Below are 15,531 nucleotides of genomic sequence, written 5' to 3'. Positions count from 1 at the left end.
GAATAGAAGCTCTGGGGAATGGAATAGAAACGGGATTTTCGGACTCTGAGGAGCCTTGAAACCTATAATATAATCGTAGCTGGGTCTAACTGGAAGTTTGTGTTGAATTATATATTTGAGCTGTGTTTTGGAATCTGGTTCTGGTCCACGTTTCCAAATGATATTTCAAAAGTTACAAACACAATGCATAAAATATATCATTTTCTTGGAACTTTGCTTTGTCTTGGCTTGTAGCGGATATGCCTAAGCTTTCATGAGATTAATATGTTGAAATGGTATTTGATCGTAATCCCTAGATGCTGCTACTTTGGTGGTTTATTGAGATTCCACCTTTTGGGTCATAAACTAATCACAGAAAAAAATGGCTGTTAAAATCTCCGTGACTTAGATTTGTTTCATGGTATAGTACGGGTGTTCTCTTTTTTAGAGCCTTGCCTTTTGCTTCTTCTTCTCATGTATATATCAACTAAAAACCAAGCCTCGCGAAACACGCACTCCTTTAAACGTCACCACAAAAGGTGGCTGAACCTTCGGATGCAGAACCCTTTTCAGGAAGCATATAATGGCTTCTTCACATTGAGTGAATTTCACTCTCTCCTTCCTCTTCTTTGCTCTTTTACTCTTCTCAAACTGCACTTCAAATTAATGCACTTCTTTTAGGGTTAATTAGTTCAAACCCTTAAACCGCATCTCTCTTTTTCACAAGTTTTGGTTAAATCTTATAGGGGCAACAAGGGTCTATCTTTTTCTATTTTTGAGCACAAGATTAGGCTAAGAGATGGAAGAGAGAAATGATAATGGTGAGAAACTGGATGAGGTTATGCTACCGGGTTTCAGGTTTCATCCAACAGACGAGGAGCTTGTTGGATTTTACCTTAAGAGAAAGATTCAGCAGAGTCCTCTTTCTATTGAGCTCATCAAGCAGCTTGATATCTATAAGTATGATCCTTGGGATCTTCCAAGTAAGAGAACACACACTGGCTTAATTCACGTATAAACTGTTGTACCCTTTTTATTTTATCCAAGTATCTAACAAACTTTTCATTTTTTATGTGCTTGTGATGTGTAGAGTTGGCCACCACTGGGGAGAAAGAGTGGTATTTCTACTGTCCAAGAGACAGAAAGTACAGGAACAGTGCAAGGCCTAATAGGGTAACTGGAGCTGGGTTCTGGAAGGCTACAGGGACGGATCGCCCTATATATTCCTCGGAGGGTTCCAAGTGTATTGGTCTGAAGAAGTCCCTTGTGTTCTACAAAGGTAGAGCTGCCAAAGGGATTAAAACTGATTGGATGATGCATGAGTTTAGACTACCTTCTCTCACTAACCCATCCTCATCCCCTAAGAAGTTCATGGACAAGACCATTCCTGCTAACGTGAGTAAAACTTCTAAAACCAATATTTCAAAAACCACCATATTAGGATTATTTGGTAAAAATGATATAGGAAAAACAATGGGAGACAACGTTTTTCTTGGTTTGACTTATTATTTATTGCCAATAACTTGTTTTTGAACTTGCAGGAATCCTGGGCAATCTGCAGAATCTTCAAGAAAACCAATGCTACAGCACAAAGAGCTCTCTCTCACTCTTGGGTCTCACCCTTGCCTGAAACCACCACTTCAGATCATATGTTAGGCACTGATAGATATGGCAACCAATTTTCTACCGCAAACATGCTATTTCCAAAGAAAACTAGCTTAGCCAGCCAGTTTTGTACTTTTAATCACAATGACACACAACACTCAACCACTACTACTAGCACCCCTTGTCCTATAGATATTCTATCTTCTTATAACAAACCAATTATTAATCCATTAATGCTTTACAAGCCCTTAGATCTGTTACCCATTTCAAATGGAGACCTTAGCACTGGTTTAATATTCTCATGTCCTCTTGAAACTTCAACAAACAGTGCTAAATCTTCGATGGATGTCTCTTCATTGCTAATGAGTACCTCAACTTCAGTGCTTGGGGAATTTAATAGTAAGACCTCTGAGGGATTGAGCACAAACTTTGGTGGGTTACAGGAGCATGGCTACCAAATACCACTACTACGTGAAATGCAAGGGAGCTTTGGCAACCACGATGACAACGTATTTATAAAGATTCCTAATGTGGATGTGGCTCATGTTGGTGAGCAACAATCGGAGACAGTGCGATCCACTGGGTTTCCAATCAGTATTGGCGATGCATGGAAGCCAAATGTGCTTTGGGATAGTTCATCTTTGTCCTTGTGATAAACCTTGTACTTATTCTACAACCAAGGACTATACTTGGTCCAATTTACATATATTAGAAGCCAATTCTAACAAGCCGGGATTAGCTAGTGTATTTCTATTCAGTTTTCATGCATGTAGATCTTTTAGTTAGGACTCCGAACCTTTTTAATTTGTTACTCCAGACAAGATGTCAACTATCTAATGTTTGTAGAAAGAATTTTGAAAGCAATGTTTATGTTTTAAAAAATGACTTTAAGAGAAAGTGAAATTTCTATATTCAAATTTTGTGAGTTTTTTTTATATATTTTCTTATTAGATTCAAAATTAAAATCTTATAATAAAATGTTAATAATAATTATTTTTATTTTAAAACCAACCTAGTGTGTTGGTTAAAACTTCTATGTTTAATTGAATTCAATTCCCTCGTGAAACAAAATGTTATGCTAATTATATTAAGGTGTGAGTGTAAAACAATACCCTAATGGTAGTTCTATGTATATTCATGTGATGATTTTATAGTGGGAACTTAATGCGTTTTAGTATATGTGAAAAAAATCCTTCAGGTTTAAGTGAGACGTGCGGGGTTGGACATAGATTTTTTTAATAGGGTTAGAGTATCTCTCAAATATTTTTATTTATTATATTTTTTTTAATTTTATTTATCTTTAGACTAAACAAATTTTTTATCATATTACCATTTTTATTATACTTATTATTATTGATACAATTTATACATATTATTATTAATTAGGATTTGAATTCCATAATGTTCTGAATTGGCAAGGTTTACAACCTTTCCTTGGAATTAATCTTTCGTATTATGAGGACTTGGTAAGAGTATTTTATACAAATGTAAAAATCACACATGTTGGTCACCTTGCCATTGACATTTGCAGAAGGATGATACACATTCAAGAAATGGATTGGATGACCATTGCTCATCTACAGTATGACAGTCTTAAGTTAACCCCTGGGACGATCCCTGAGGAACTGAATTTTGATCAAGCACTGGCATTATCGTCCATGATTCGTGAAGATGTTGAAGGTGAAAATCTAAAAAATGTCGGTAGTTTGAAAATGAATGACCGACTGTTGCATTACACATGAGTGCATATCTTGTGCCCTCGTGGAAGCAACTTTACACAACTACTGAATGAAGATATTTTCATGTTGTGGTTAATAAAAAATATTGTACTCATTAATTGACCTCATTACATCATGCAACACATCATCAAATGTCGGGATAACAAGATGTCTCTCCCATATGCAAATTTGATAACGAGGATCTTGCAGGTGTATGGCTTCGACTTGTCGAATGAACAAGCAATAATGCTAGGCTAGAATCATTACTTTGGGAAAAAAAGTATGACAAAATTAAATAAAATATATTCCAGGTCAATGGCGTATGGCAACTTGGTAGGCCTCACCATGCACACGAAGAAGATGATGAAGAGGATGAATTGCCAACACAAGATGTTGAAGGTGGTCAACCTAAGGCGGCAATCCCCAATCAAACCAAATTGTTAACTCAAATTTTGTTCGACATACAAAACATGAATACCCGCATTGATAGGGTTGATCAAAGGATGAACCAAATTGAGGATACTCTGAATGATATTCGACGTCATCAAGGCCATTGATTGTGTTATCATTATGTTATTGTCATTGTTATTTTTATTTCTAATTTTCATGTTGAACATTAATTAATTGTTATTGTTATTTTTGTCGTTGATCATTGACAAATTGTTATTTAATATTAAGGTTTTATGCTATTTTTCATGCTACTTATTTACATAATCATATTGTTTTGAATGCAACTTTTTACCATTTTATTTCTATTATGCATAAATCATATTTGTGTCCCTAAACCCTAATACGGAACTTCGACAACATTGGTTAAGTGTCATTCAATGTCTGTGTATCAGAACACGTCGTCATCTAGTTGTACTGATTGTAGTGTGCAAAAACGTGGTACTTTTACCCATGTTACTGGGAGCATAAGTACCTTCGTTGCTCCTATTTGTGATTGTGGACAGTTTGTTGTTTTGAGAATAGCGACAACAGGAAAAAATGTTGGAAAATTTTTTGGGGTTGTCCCAACTACAAGGTAAAATTTATTTAATTAGGTTTAATACAAACTTAAGAATGTTATTTTGAACTTATTCATTGTTCAATTTTATTGTTTTCTTGAAAACAGATTAGAAGTGGCATGGTTCTAGACTGTAATTTTTTCAAATGGTGCATTGAAGACATTACCGATGAACAAGATGCAATTATTATCATACAACGGAATAAGATATGTCTTCTAGAAAACCGTTTGAAGGTCTCCACAAGAATGATTAAAATGTTATTACTGAGGGTGTCTTTTCCTTTTCTAATTAATATTATTATGTTCTTCATTTTTACATAATTTCAAAATTACAAACAAATTAACGTGTCTTTATATCTCTTTCTAGATTAAATATAATGACTTTATATTATATATTTTGACAATATTCATGTTATATTCTAAATATTTATTTTCTTTTTAAAATATATTCATTTTTCTATTCATAATAATAATAATCATTATTAAAATTAATTTTATATATATTTATATATATAACATAACATAATTTAAAAATTCATATATAATATTAAAATTATGTAAATAAATTCAGTTAAGTAAAAAATAAAATAAAATAAATAAAATGTTAAATAATCAAATTATACTTAAACTTAAAATTATAATTCATGATTTCTTTCAATTTTATATTTTTTTATTTATAAATGAAACTTAAAATTATTTTAATTAACTAAAATATGAAAAATGATTCATCATTATTTATTCTTCTTTTATATACAAGGGTAAATTTGTAATCTTACAAATTTTACTATTTAAAATAATTTATAATATTCTTACAACCAACACATCAGTCACAAATTTCAATAAATTTTTCTCACACATCTACTCTAATATATCCCAATCCAAACAACCTCAACTTTCTTCATACTTCTACTCCCCTCACTCTCAACTTTCCACTCTGTCACTCTCTAATCCAAACAAAGCCTAACTTTCTTACAACCAACACATCACTCACAAATAATTTATAATATTCTTACAACCAACACATCACTCACAAATTTCAATAAATTTTTCTCACACATCTACTCTAATATATCTCAATCCAAACAACCTCAACTTTCTTCATACTTCTACTCCCCTCACTCTCAACTTTCTACTCTCGTCACTCTCTAATCCAAACAAAGCCTAACTTTCTTACAACCAACACATCACTCACAAATAATTTATAATATTCTTACAACCAACACATCACTCACAAATTTCAATAAATTTTTCTCACACATCTACTCTAATATATCTCAATCCAAACAACCTTAACTTTCTTCATACTTCTACTCCCTTCACTCTCAACTTTCCACTCTCTAATCCAAACAAAGCCTAACTTTATGCGGTGTTATCATTCTATGAGTTTGATTTGAAGGTGCAATGGAGTGATATTTCCAAGTACCGGCACACAGTTTACATAGTACAAACCCACAGAGAGATAAGTTTGATTGCGACATCGAGCTCATCTCACTATTTATCAGCGTAAGAATCGATTCACATCTTTATATAATACAATCATATTTCTAATCAAATTGGTTGCAATTGCTTACCAACTACAAAAGCCCGCAAACCCTATTCTGTATAATAAGGCATGTGTGGAGCTGCTATCATTGCTGACTTGTTGCCCAAGCTTGAGTTGTACGATTTGATCAACACAGAATGTTCATGTATCATTCAAAACGACGACACGTTACTTCGCTCCGTTAAGCGCAGTCGGATAGCATCCCAATCTCCCTGTTGTAGTTGTACCCAGGTGCTACACACTAAAGGGTCTACGCTTTCTCTTACGAGATCCAGAAGAACACCAGCACAAGGAGGAGGGAAACCTAGACGAGATTCCGATCGCACCAGAGAAAAAACGCACCGAGAGAATGAAAGAAAAACAAGGTATGTATATTTCATCATAGCCATTTATTTGCTTATGTTCCGATTGACCGTTTAACAGCCAATCGCCCCAACCCATTAACAGAACGGTTAACAAAAAACCCTACAAATCTAACACCAGTTGAACTTCACCCTCACCAAGGCACTCTCTCTTTCTCCCTTTTCTTCTTTACTTTTCTTTTTTTAATTTTTATTTAAATACGGATTTGGATTCTGTCGTGTTTGACGTAAACTTGAAAAGTCTGCTCCATATGTCCTAAACCAATTACTGTAAAAATTAACAAAAAATATGATACAGTATATAACAATTTAAGGGTCTATTTTAATGGGGGTAAGTAATCACTCCCTCAGTTTTTTATTTTAACAAGATTTATCTTTTTAACATGGAATACAAGGGATTTATAGAGGAGTTTTTTTTTTTAAATCTAATGTAAATTTAATTTGCATTCAATAAAATAGATTAATTTGAAATGAATATTCATTTTAACTAGATTAATTTGAATTAAGTTTTTTCAATTCAATATAAGTTTAGTTAATTTTTAAAAAAATATATTTAATTTGACTCAATGTGTGACTTGTCGACCCAATTATCTATTGAAGTTTCTAACTATCAAAAGTTGTTTTATTTACAATCCCTCTCAGTTCTTCCGCATTTATTTCATTCAAATCAATCAAAAGAAACAAGTCAATGTGTACACAAGGTGTAGTAATTCATACCATAAATGCAATAATATAAAAAAGAAGTTAGATAAGTAAAACATTTAAGTACATATTTTATTATATACTAGGTTGTAAGATTATCATTTTCTTTCTCATTTGTACATAATCTATATAATACGGTGATAGGTGGTATCTGAATACTGAAATATCAAACAAAAGGAAGGAGAAGAATTGCAACAACTCAGGGAAAAGGAAGCTGTGTGATCTTAATGTGAATCTTGCAGATAATATAGAATATTGTTGGCCCACACGGACAAAAAGTTGGAACGAAGAGGATAGCGATGAGACCTCAGATTCAGGTTTAGATTCAAGTTCAGATTCTGAAACGTACTCAGGCCCCTCATGATCTCAGTTTTTAGTGTTTCTACATTGTGAAATAGTAGCCTGTTTTCATTTTCCTACTCTGCAACGAGCGTGTTTCTAAGTTTAATGTATACATAATAAATGGTCATGCATATAGCCCCACTTAGCCACTTCAGAATGTTGGAAACGGTTCTTCATGTATGTTCCACTACTTTTTCAATCAAACAAAGAAAGGACAAAGCTAAGTTTAATGCATAATCGAGTGTCTTTTCGGCTTTTGTATTGTTAAATTCATTGTTGGGGATGTCACTTATCCTTTAATGTATTTGTGTAGATAAGCAAATGGAACTTGTTGGTATCAACTATGCATTTTCTATATCTCGAAAGATTGATATATATATGCTTAAAATTTTGTTCAAGAATCCTATATTTAGTTATTTGCAAATGACTAGGTTACTTATAGTTTATCTACATCAAACACATGGAGACGTATCTCAAAATCTTATTTTGTTTGTTAGGTCAAGATGTAGATATCTTTTTTTTTTCTTTTGTTCTTGGGAATATTTTTCTTAGACTTGTATCACACATGTGAAAATTCCATCCCTCTACATTCTCATCATATACACAAGATGAGCTACCTTAAAATCAAAGGATCGACAGGTTTGCCTTCAAGAACAAATTCATTCCTTCCTTTCCAGATAGACCAACAAATACTTCCTACCTGAGCAGATATTTGGTTGGCATTTTCTGGATATACCCTTTGAATCTCCATCAGTTTATGCCAAAGCCAAAGTTGAAAGCTTTGAACTTCTTTAACATCAACGCGCCACTGGAAATCACTTCCGAACCAAAGGGGTCGTGTCCATGGACAAAACAGGAACACATGTTCAACTGTTTCAGGCTCCGTTCCACAAATGGGGCAGAGTGGACTAATTACAAGCTTTCTCCTGAAAAGGTATTCAAAAGTTGGCAAATCATCTCGGCAAATATTCCACATCAGGACTTTAACATCTGGAGGAGCTACAATGCTACAAATTGCCAACCATAGCCTCTGTGATACACCATGATAACCACGCTTAGCTTGATGCTGCTTCGTACGTGGTGCCTCACAAATTTCCTTGCGTTGTGATACACGGATTCTTTTGGGCAATGACTGAAAACTTTCTTCCAAATCAGGCTTGGAAAGTTCACTAAAAGCTCTTTTTGGACACCAAGGATTTATGAACCGGATATCCTGCATGTTTGTTTTATTCTTGTAAACATGAACTCCCATCCACTTAATGGTTCCTTTCTTGGTTCTGCATGAATGTGGAAAGGCTCTTGGTCCCACGTATGAAACCTCAAGATGGTTCCACCCATCCTCCCCATACACACTTTCCAATCCACCATTGTAGGACTTGAGCTGCACATCGGACAAGAATATATGATATGCGATTAATTTTGATTGCACAGTGAAATGGCAATGCAGCTTTTGAATGCCATTGATGAGCAGGTGGAATCTGGACATGGGAAAACTGCCTTGCTTGTCTAAAACTCCAACAACAGCTAGAGCCATCCTTGGAAATTTGTTACGAAACCAGAAAGACAGAGATGGCCCCCTAGTACAATGATCAAACCATTCTGGTAACCTTGTTCCTGGAAGGGAAAAATCTGTGCCCCCACCCTCATGTAATCTCTGTTGGCCACAATATATAGAAAAAGCATAATGAGTTTTAACAGTTAACAGGATGTAGACAACTGCGCTTGTGAGATTAATAAAGAGAGTAAGAAACCTTACCTGATTCAACATGTTTCGAGACTCACGGGACAATAATGTGCAATTTATTGCCGACAGATATTTTATCTTTGGAGGAACCCCTCTGATTTCTTGAAGCTCCTTGCAGTTGTCCAAAACTAGATTCTTTAGAAAGCGACATTGACTGATGCATTCGGGAAGGACTTTGAAAGCACAGCCAGTTAGGACTAAGAATTCTACATTGGGGAAGCTGGTGGTGGGTGTCAAATCATTGTAGTTTAATCTAAAATCTCTCAAAGACTCAGATGAAACAAATCTTCCTTGTCCTTCACTTTTACCAAGGATCAAATTTACATATCGTCCACATTTTACAGCTGTCAATCTCTCAAGTTTTGGTAACATCAAAATACTTATTGGGATCTGATTAAGCCTCTTGCACTTGTCTAGTACTAAATATTTAAGCCCAGTGAGTTTCCTAAACGAATATGGCAATTCTTCAATATTAGTTCCACACAGGTCAAGATTTTTCATATGTTTCATTTCTTCTAATATGTATGGCAAACGCTGGAGGCTTGAGCATTTTCTGAGAGACAGATATTCAAGTGATGTTAACTTGAAGCTATGGGGAAAAGTCCTTAGACTGGTGCATCCAATAGCAGTGAACCATTTTAGTTTGTCAAGAAGTCCGATGGAATTATGAACTTCCACTAAATTCTTGCAGTTATCAAGACACAGCTTTCTTAAATTTTTGGCTCCAGACATGTCAGGTACCTGTTTTATGAATCTGCATCCTCTTAAAACCATTTCACTCAGAGACTCGAACTTCTGGTAAGCCAAACTAAAAATAATTAGTTTTGGAAATTTCCAGATGCAGTTTATAAATATAAATATATAAAACAAACAAAACATTTCAAGAAAGATATCAATTGTGCATACCATCAGGTTGAGTTGTTTGCACAATATACTGCGACTCAGAGACAAGTCTAACATAACAAGTCTCCTTGGATCATATTCAGGTGGCAAAGACTGTGTAGGATATCCCCGCCACTTTAGTACTCTCAAACTACTTGGGAGAAATTCAGGGCCTCTAGAAAAGTCAGCATTTTCAATACTTAGCATTTTTAAGTTTGTCATCTTCTTGAGCTCAATTCCATTCCATAGAACTTCCCTGTTCTTTGGCAAGTGTAGCATGATTACTTCAATTGTATCAGTTCCCTTTTAAGCCAAAAGAATATTAACAAGTTATTATTTGTTGAGAATATCATGTACAAATTTAGACAAGTTTCCAAGTCATAAAGCAAATTATCCAATTGTTAACAAATTTTATGAATACAACTTCAAAAAAGAAGTTAAGAATCATGGCCTCTATAGCGTACTTGTCAAAACAGTTTTGTGCAAGTGCAAAAAGAAAAACATAATAGTACACGTACCTTGTCATTTTCTAAAACATCAACAATATCCTCATAAAACCATAATCTACTGCGTTTTCCAGGTTCTGATGGTGATTCTTGCCTAACAATTTCTCTGCCCATGTCCTCTACCAAGTTATGCATTAGCACAAAACCATATTGATCGATCTTTATAAGAGATTTATCTACCAACATGCGAATAACATACTCAGGTGAGAAACCACGACTTTGGAGCAATAAACTTATGACATCTTTCAAATGGTAGCCTCTTAAGAAACAAGCAATGTCAAGGAAAACATCCTTCTCATTTCCCTTCAAACCATCATAGCTTACTTTTAGTTTTTCCTGAATATCTTCATCTGGGATTCTTTCAATGGTATCTAATGCTGCTTCCCATTCAGACATTGTTATACCATTCAAGTTAGAACCTATTATTTCCAAGGCCAATGGAAGGCCATTGGAATAAAATACTGCACGCTTGGAGATATCCAAGTAACCTGGACCAACTTCATTGCTTTTAAAAGCATGCCAACTAAACAACTCAAGTGCTTCTTTATCATCTAATCCTTTTGCTTCATATGTTCTTTCAACACCATGTACACGTAAAAAATGTCTATTCCTTGTTGTGACAATGATTTTGCTGCCATCACCAAACCAGGAAAGATCACCAGCAAGTGCCTTTAACTGCTCCAATTTATCAACATCATCAAGAATCAAAAGAACTTTCTTTCTTTGAAGCTTGCTTTTCAATACTGACATTCCCCTATTAATACTCCCCAACTTGATACTCTTCTCCCCAACCATTTCAGAAAGTATTATCTCCTGAAGTTGTACTAAGTCATACTTCATTGATTTTTGTCTAATATCACCAAGGAAACACTGACCTTCAAATTGATCAGCAATGACATTGTACACTGCACATGCGATTGCAGTCTTACCTATTCCCCCGATTCCGTAAATCCCAACCATGCTTACTCCTCCATTAGATCCAACATCCAAAAGTGAGTTCACGTCTTGTACTCTAGACTTCAGTCCAATTGGATAATTAGCCACATGTAAAGGGCTACGATTTATTCTTTTGGAAACCTCTTCAACAATTGTCCCAATAAGTTCATGTTCATACCTACCCAAATACAAAATACATATAAAGTTATCCAAATGCATCAAATCCATGCCCATTTTCAGGCACAAATTCAAATCTCAGTATATCTTTGTGAAGGAGTATATTTTACTTACGAACTTTTTTTCCTGAATTTGTGTTTCTTAATTATATTGAAACATATCAGAAAAATAAAAGAAAGAAACAACAACAGAATCAACATTTGTAAGAATCAAAGACAGAGTACCCTTGTTTGAGTTTGAAATGGCAACCAGACAAATCAGCAGCTTCTTGTAGAGCTAGCTTCCATTTTTGCAGCTTCTCCTGGTCATTCTTGAATCTTTCTCCAAGCTTGGCCAATGCTTTCCCATAAGAACCCTTCTGAAACCGCACATAAGATGGGGTAACCCCGTAAAACACTGGCCAAAGAAGTCGACCCTTTTTCACTATGCACTCAAGGATCATGGCAAGTTCTTCAAGACAATAAGTTGACTCAGCATAATTTTCAGAGAAAACAACAATGGCAATTCTAGACTGCTCAATAGCCTTGAAAAGAGCAGGTCTAATCTCTTCCCCTTTTCTGAGCCCCTCATCATCTATGAAGGTGTGAATTCCCCTGTCACAAAGAGACTTGTGTAGGTTGCCAGTGAAGCCACTTCGAGTGTCATCGCCTCTGAAACTGAGGAACACATCATGGGTCCATTCACAAGTGGAAGAAGAAGATGATGATGAAGACGGTAGCTGTCTCATGATGGTAACTATGTAACAAAAGCCTTTAGTTTCAGAAGTGAAAATTGGAACTTGTTGTGAAGATTGTGAAAGAATCCGTAGGTGCTGTAATGAGTCAAACAATAAAAGAAGATCACATAGTTGATTGAAGCAGCGTGCAATATCCACGAAGCTTCGTTGAAAGTGTGAACATCTAGTTGACTTCTGGCATTCATTAGCAAATATTTGAATAAGTTGCTTTTGCAAGAAAAAAGTCATATACATGTCTGAAATGATTAGTAACAACTACTTAAAATATTATTAGTAACTAAAAATATAATTAAAAAGATGTTTACAATTATAAAGCTTTACTATTAAAATAAAATCACCATTGTATTTTTCATCTTATATTTTACGGTCTTGTAGTTTTTTTTCTCACAACTTAATCTTTTGATTTTTAATCATCCATTTTTTGGTCTTGAATTTTTTTACACATCCCTTAGTTTTTATTATTCATATCTTTGTTTAATTTTCAGTTTGAAAAAAAATCAGTCTTCTATTTTATAATTGTTTTCGTCTTCAATCCAAGAAAAAGAAATACAGCTATAATGTGTTTTCACCATTTTACTAACTAGAAAATAATAAAAATGACGCATAATTAAACTAAAAATTAAATAAAAGTATGAATGATTAAAATTGAAAAAAAATATACGTAAAATTATAAATAAAGTTATCAAAAAAATTAGAACAAAAATTATAAATAAATAATTGAAAATCAAAATTACAGATTTTGTAAAATATATAAAAAAAATTAAATTGAGTCAAAATTGAAAATAAGTAAGGATGCCAGAGCAACCAACCACGGAATCACGGGACTTAATTAAAAATTTATATAACCAAAGACCCAATTAAAAAAAGTAGAAGTTTGGTGATATTTAAAAAATTTCAAATAATTCAAAGACCTACTAGTAATTTATCTTAAATAACGAAATAATGAAGGGTTAAACCTAAATTACATATTGGAATTTATAAACAATTAAGACAAGTGAAAAATAAGAATAATTTATTAGTGGTAATTTTGTTGATTTAACTGGGATTGAAATTAGTCTTGAATTAAAATAAATCAATATAAAAACTTAATGCTCTCATTTCTCCATAATATGTTTCATTTATGTATTGTTTAAGTAAAGAAAACATTTCGCTGTAAAAAAGGGAGTAAAGACAACAGTTAACATGAGAGAGTGATTTCATTTTATTTAACTGAAAATATTAAAATAATGTTTGGTTAACATAAATCACATCCCACAAATACATTATAGTCTTAGTGATCAATTAAAACACAGTTTAACTTAAAAACAAAAATTAAAACACAATTTAACTTGAAAATTTTCTCTAACTTTAAAATGGTCATTCATATAATTTTTATAACTCAATTGTTTCACTTATGTCCTTAGTTTATTTTCACTTAAGAATCTTGATTAAAAGAAATTATATAACGAGAGACCCAATTAAAAAAAAAGTTTGGTAAGCTATTTGAAATTTTCAAGTAGTTCAAAGACCTACTAGTAATTTAACTTGAAACGCAAATAATGAACGGTTAAAAATAAATAAATTAAAATTAGAATTGTAAACACAAATAAGAAAAGTAAAAAATAAGAATACTTTATTAGTGGAAAAATTTGGTGATTTATCTAGAATTGAAATTAGTCTTGAATCAAAACAAATCAATATAAAAACTTAATGTTCTTATCTCTCTATAATATGTTTCATTTATGTGTTGTTTAAGTGAGAAAAAAAAATATTTTGCTGCAAATAAAGTAAAGAGAACAGGTAACATGAATTGTTTCATTTTATTTAACACGAAATTATTAAAAGTCATGTTTGGTTAACATAAGTCACATCCCACAAATACATCTATAGGCAAAAAAACATAATATTTTTCGTGGAGCATATATATATATATATGCAAAAAAAAAATTTGTTAAACTTTTGTGTACGAAACAGATTTTGAAAATTAATTTTGGACACAGTTTAACTTTTCTAACTTTAAACCCATTCATATAACTTTTACCATTCAATTGTTTCACTCATGCCCTTAGTTTATTTGGACTTTAGAATCTTATATTCTATTTGGAGGCAAGTTATTGTACTATGAGCACAAAATGGTGTGTTTTTATGCGGTACCAGTTTTTTGGCCTGGTTTTCTTTAGCTAGTTTAAGTTTGGTGAGTTAAGTGATGTGTCATTTAATTCCTTAAACTAAGAGTAACGTATGTATAAGGGGTGAAACATTGTTGAAGTGTTTCATTTTAATTCTATTAATTCAAGGTTGGTAAAAAAAATTGAGAGAAATTGAAAAGCATACCCAATATAAGCACTTAAAATCAATAGTTTATTATGAAATTATAATGCTTCTAATATAAAAGGTAACATATAGTACAAGGCTAAATCCTTGGTTGTACATTTAAGAACAAGAACTTTGTGAGGAAATGGGATTAAGTGAAAATTGTTTCTCCCAAGTATACTTGAAGCTAACAATACCATATTTGTTGATTGGTTGACCTGGTGTGAGGAGACAAAAACCAGTGTGGGATAGTGTCAAAACTGAAGGATCTATGGATTCAAGTGATTGAAATCCAGTGCAATTCAGGATCACATTTGTCTGAGCACAAGGACACTTGTTGGTGATGGTAACACTCCATTCTAGTTTTCCATTCACTATAACTCCTGTTCTAGTTTGAGTTACAGAGATATCACGCAAAAGACATTTACCATAACCTGACATCATGACATGGAAAAGTTAAGAACAACCATTCATAAAAATTTAATAAACTCATGGCTTCAGAAGAAACAATACCTTCAGAAACAAGAACAAAGAAAAGAATTATCGTGAGAAATTTCATGGTTGAGTATGTCTTTTTGATAGCACTAAGAGAAAAGTCTGAGTTATTATATACATCTAAAGAAAAAGTTATATTTAGTATTTATTAAAATATTATTAAATACAATGTTGAAGATGTTTAATATATTTTTCAAAATTTAATCTTCTATTACTATTTATTAAATATAACATTTCATTACAAAATTTATTAAATATTTAATAACACTCCTGACAACTAAATTAATTGTCATTTTAATAAAAATGTTATTAATTTTTTTTAAGTGAACTTTATATTAGATACAATATTTCTTCAATGTCAATATTTTGTAAATGAATTTTGGTAAATATTTAAGGTCTAAGTAAGTTTTAAGTTAATAAATTTTAATATTTTTAATTGAATCCTTATTAAATTATGTTCTATTAAATTGTGTTCTATTAACTATTTATAATTTTCATAATTTTTA

The 15,531-nt window shown here is 32.7% G+C and overlaps 3 protein-coding genes and 1 long non-coding RNA gene across 5 annotated transcripts; 2 read left to right on the top strand and 2 right to left on the bottom strand.

Annotated features, from left to right (window-relative positions):
* Nucleotides 1-589: 589 nt before the first annotated feature.
* On the top strand, nucleotides 590-2,501 carry LOC137817143 (protein FEZ). Its single transcript, XM_068620384.2, has 3 exons — nucleotides 590-962; nucleotides 1,070-1,374; nucleotides 1,521-2,501. Exons 1-3 carry the CDS (start codon nucleotides 779-781, stop codon nucleotides 2,235-2,237), a joined length of 1,206 nt encoding a protein of 401 aa, XP_068476485.1. The 5' UTR covers nucleotides 590-778; the 3' UTR covers nucleotides 2,238-2,501.
* Nucleotides 2,502-5,847: 3,346 nt separating this feature from the next.
* On the top strand, nucleotides 5,848-7,494 carry LOC137811540 (uncharacterized). Its single transcript, XM_090298618.1, has 2 exons — nucleotides 5,848-6,216; nucleotides 7,060-7,494. Exons 1-2 carry the CDS (start codon nucleotides 5,921-5,923, stop codon nucleotides 7,277-7,279), a joined length of 516 nt encoding a protein of 171 aa, XP_090154744.1. The 5' UTR covers nucleotides 5,848-5,920; the 3' UTR covers nucleotides 7,280-7,494.
* Nucleotides 7,495-7,632: 138 nt separating this feature from the next.
* LOC137811539 (TMV resistance protein N) lies at nucleotides 7,633-12,429 on the bottom strand. Of its 2 annotated transcripts, XM_068613327.2 has the most exons (5): nucleotides 11,727-12,429; nucleotides 10,402-11,503; nucleotides 9,908-10,186; nucleotides 9,014-9,796; nucleotides 7,633-8,911 (listed from the first exon to the last, which is right to left on the bottom strand). In XM_068613327.2, exons 1-5 carry the CDS (start codon nucleotides 12,227-12,229, stop codon nucleotides 7,871-7,873), a joined length of 3,708 nt encoding a protein of 1,235 aa, XP_068469428.1. In that variant the 5' UTR covers nucleotides 12,230-12,429; the 3' UTR covers nucleotides 7,633-7,870. The 2 variants fall into 2 exon arrangements, with proteins under 2 accessions (XP_068469428.1, XP_090154743.1); XM_090298617.1 differs by having other exon boundaries at nucleotides 9,014-10,186; nucleotides 11,727-12,341.
* A 2,128-nt stretch (nucleotides 12,430-14,557) lies between these two features.
* LOC137809709 (uncharacterized) lies at nucleotides 14,558-15,106 on the bottom strand. Its single transcript, XR_011080800.2, has 2 exons — nucleotides 15,044-15,106; nucleotides 14,558-14,964 (listed from the first exon to the last, which is right to left on the bottom strand). It is a non-coding gene; the product is annotated as an uncharacterized LOC137809709 (long non-coding RNA).
* Nucleotides 15,107-15,531: the final 425 nt, after the last annotated feature.

The sequence above is a fragment of the Phaseolus vulgaris genome, chromosome 2 (genome assembly GCF_051622355.1).
Source record: "Phaseolus vulgaris cultivar YP4 chromosome 2, ASM5162235v1, whole genome shotgun sequence".
Taxonomy (NCBI): Eukaryota; Viridiplantae; Streptophyta; class Magnoliopsida; order Fabales; family Fabaceae; genus Phaseolus; species Phaseolus vulgaris.
Note: the sequence above shows the minus strand (reverse complement) of the source record. Positions and strands in the feature narration are given on the sequence as shown.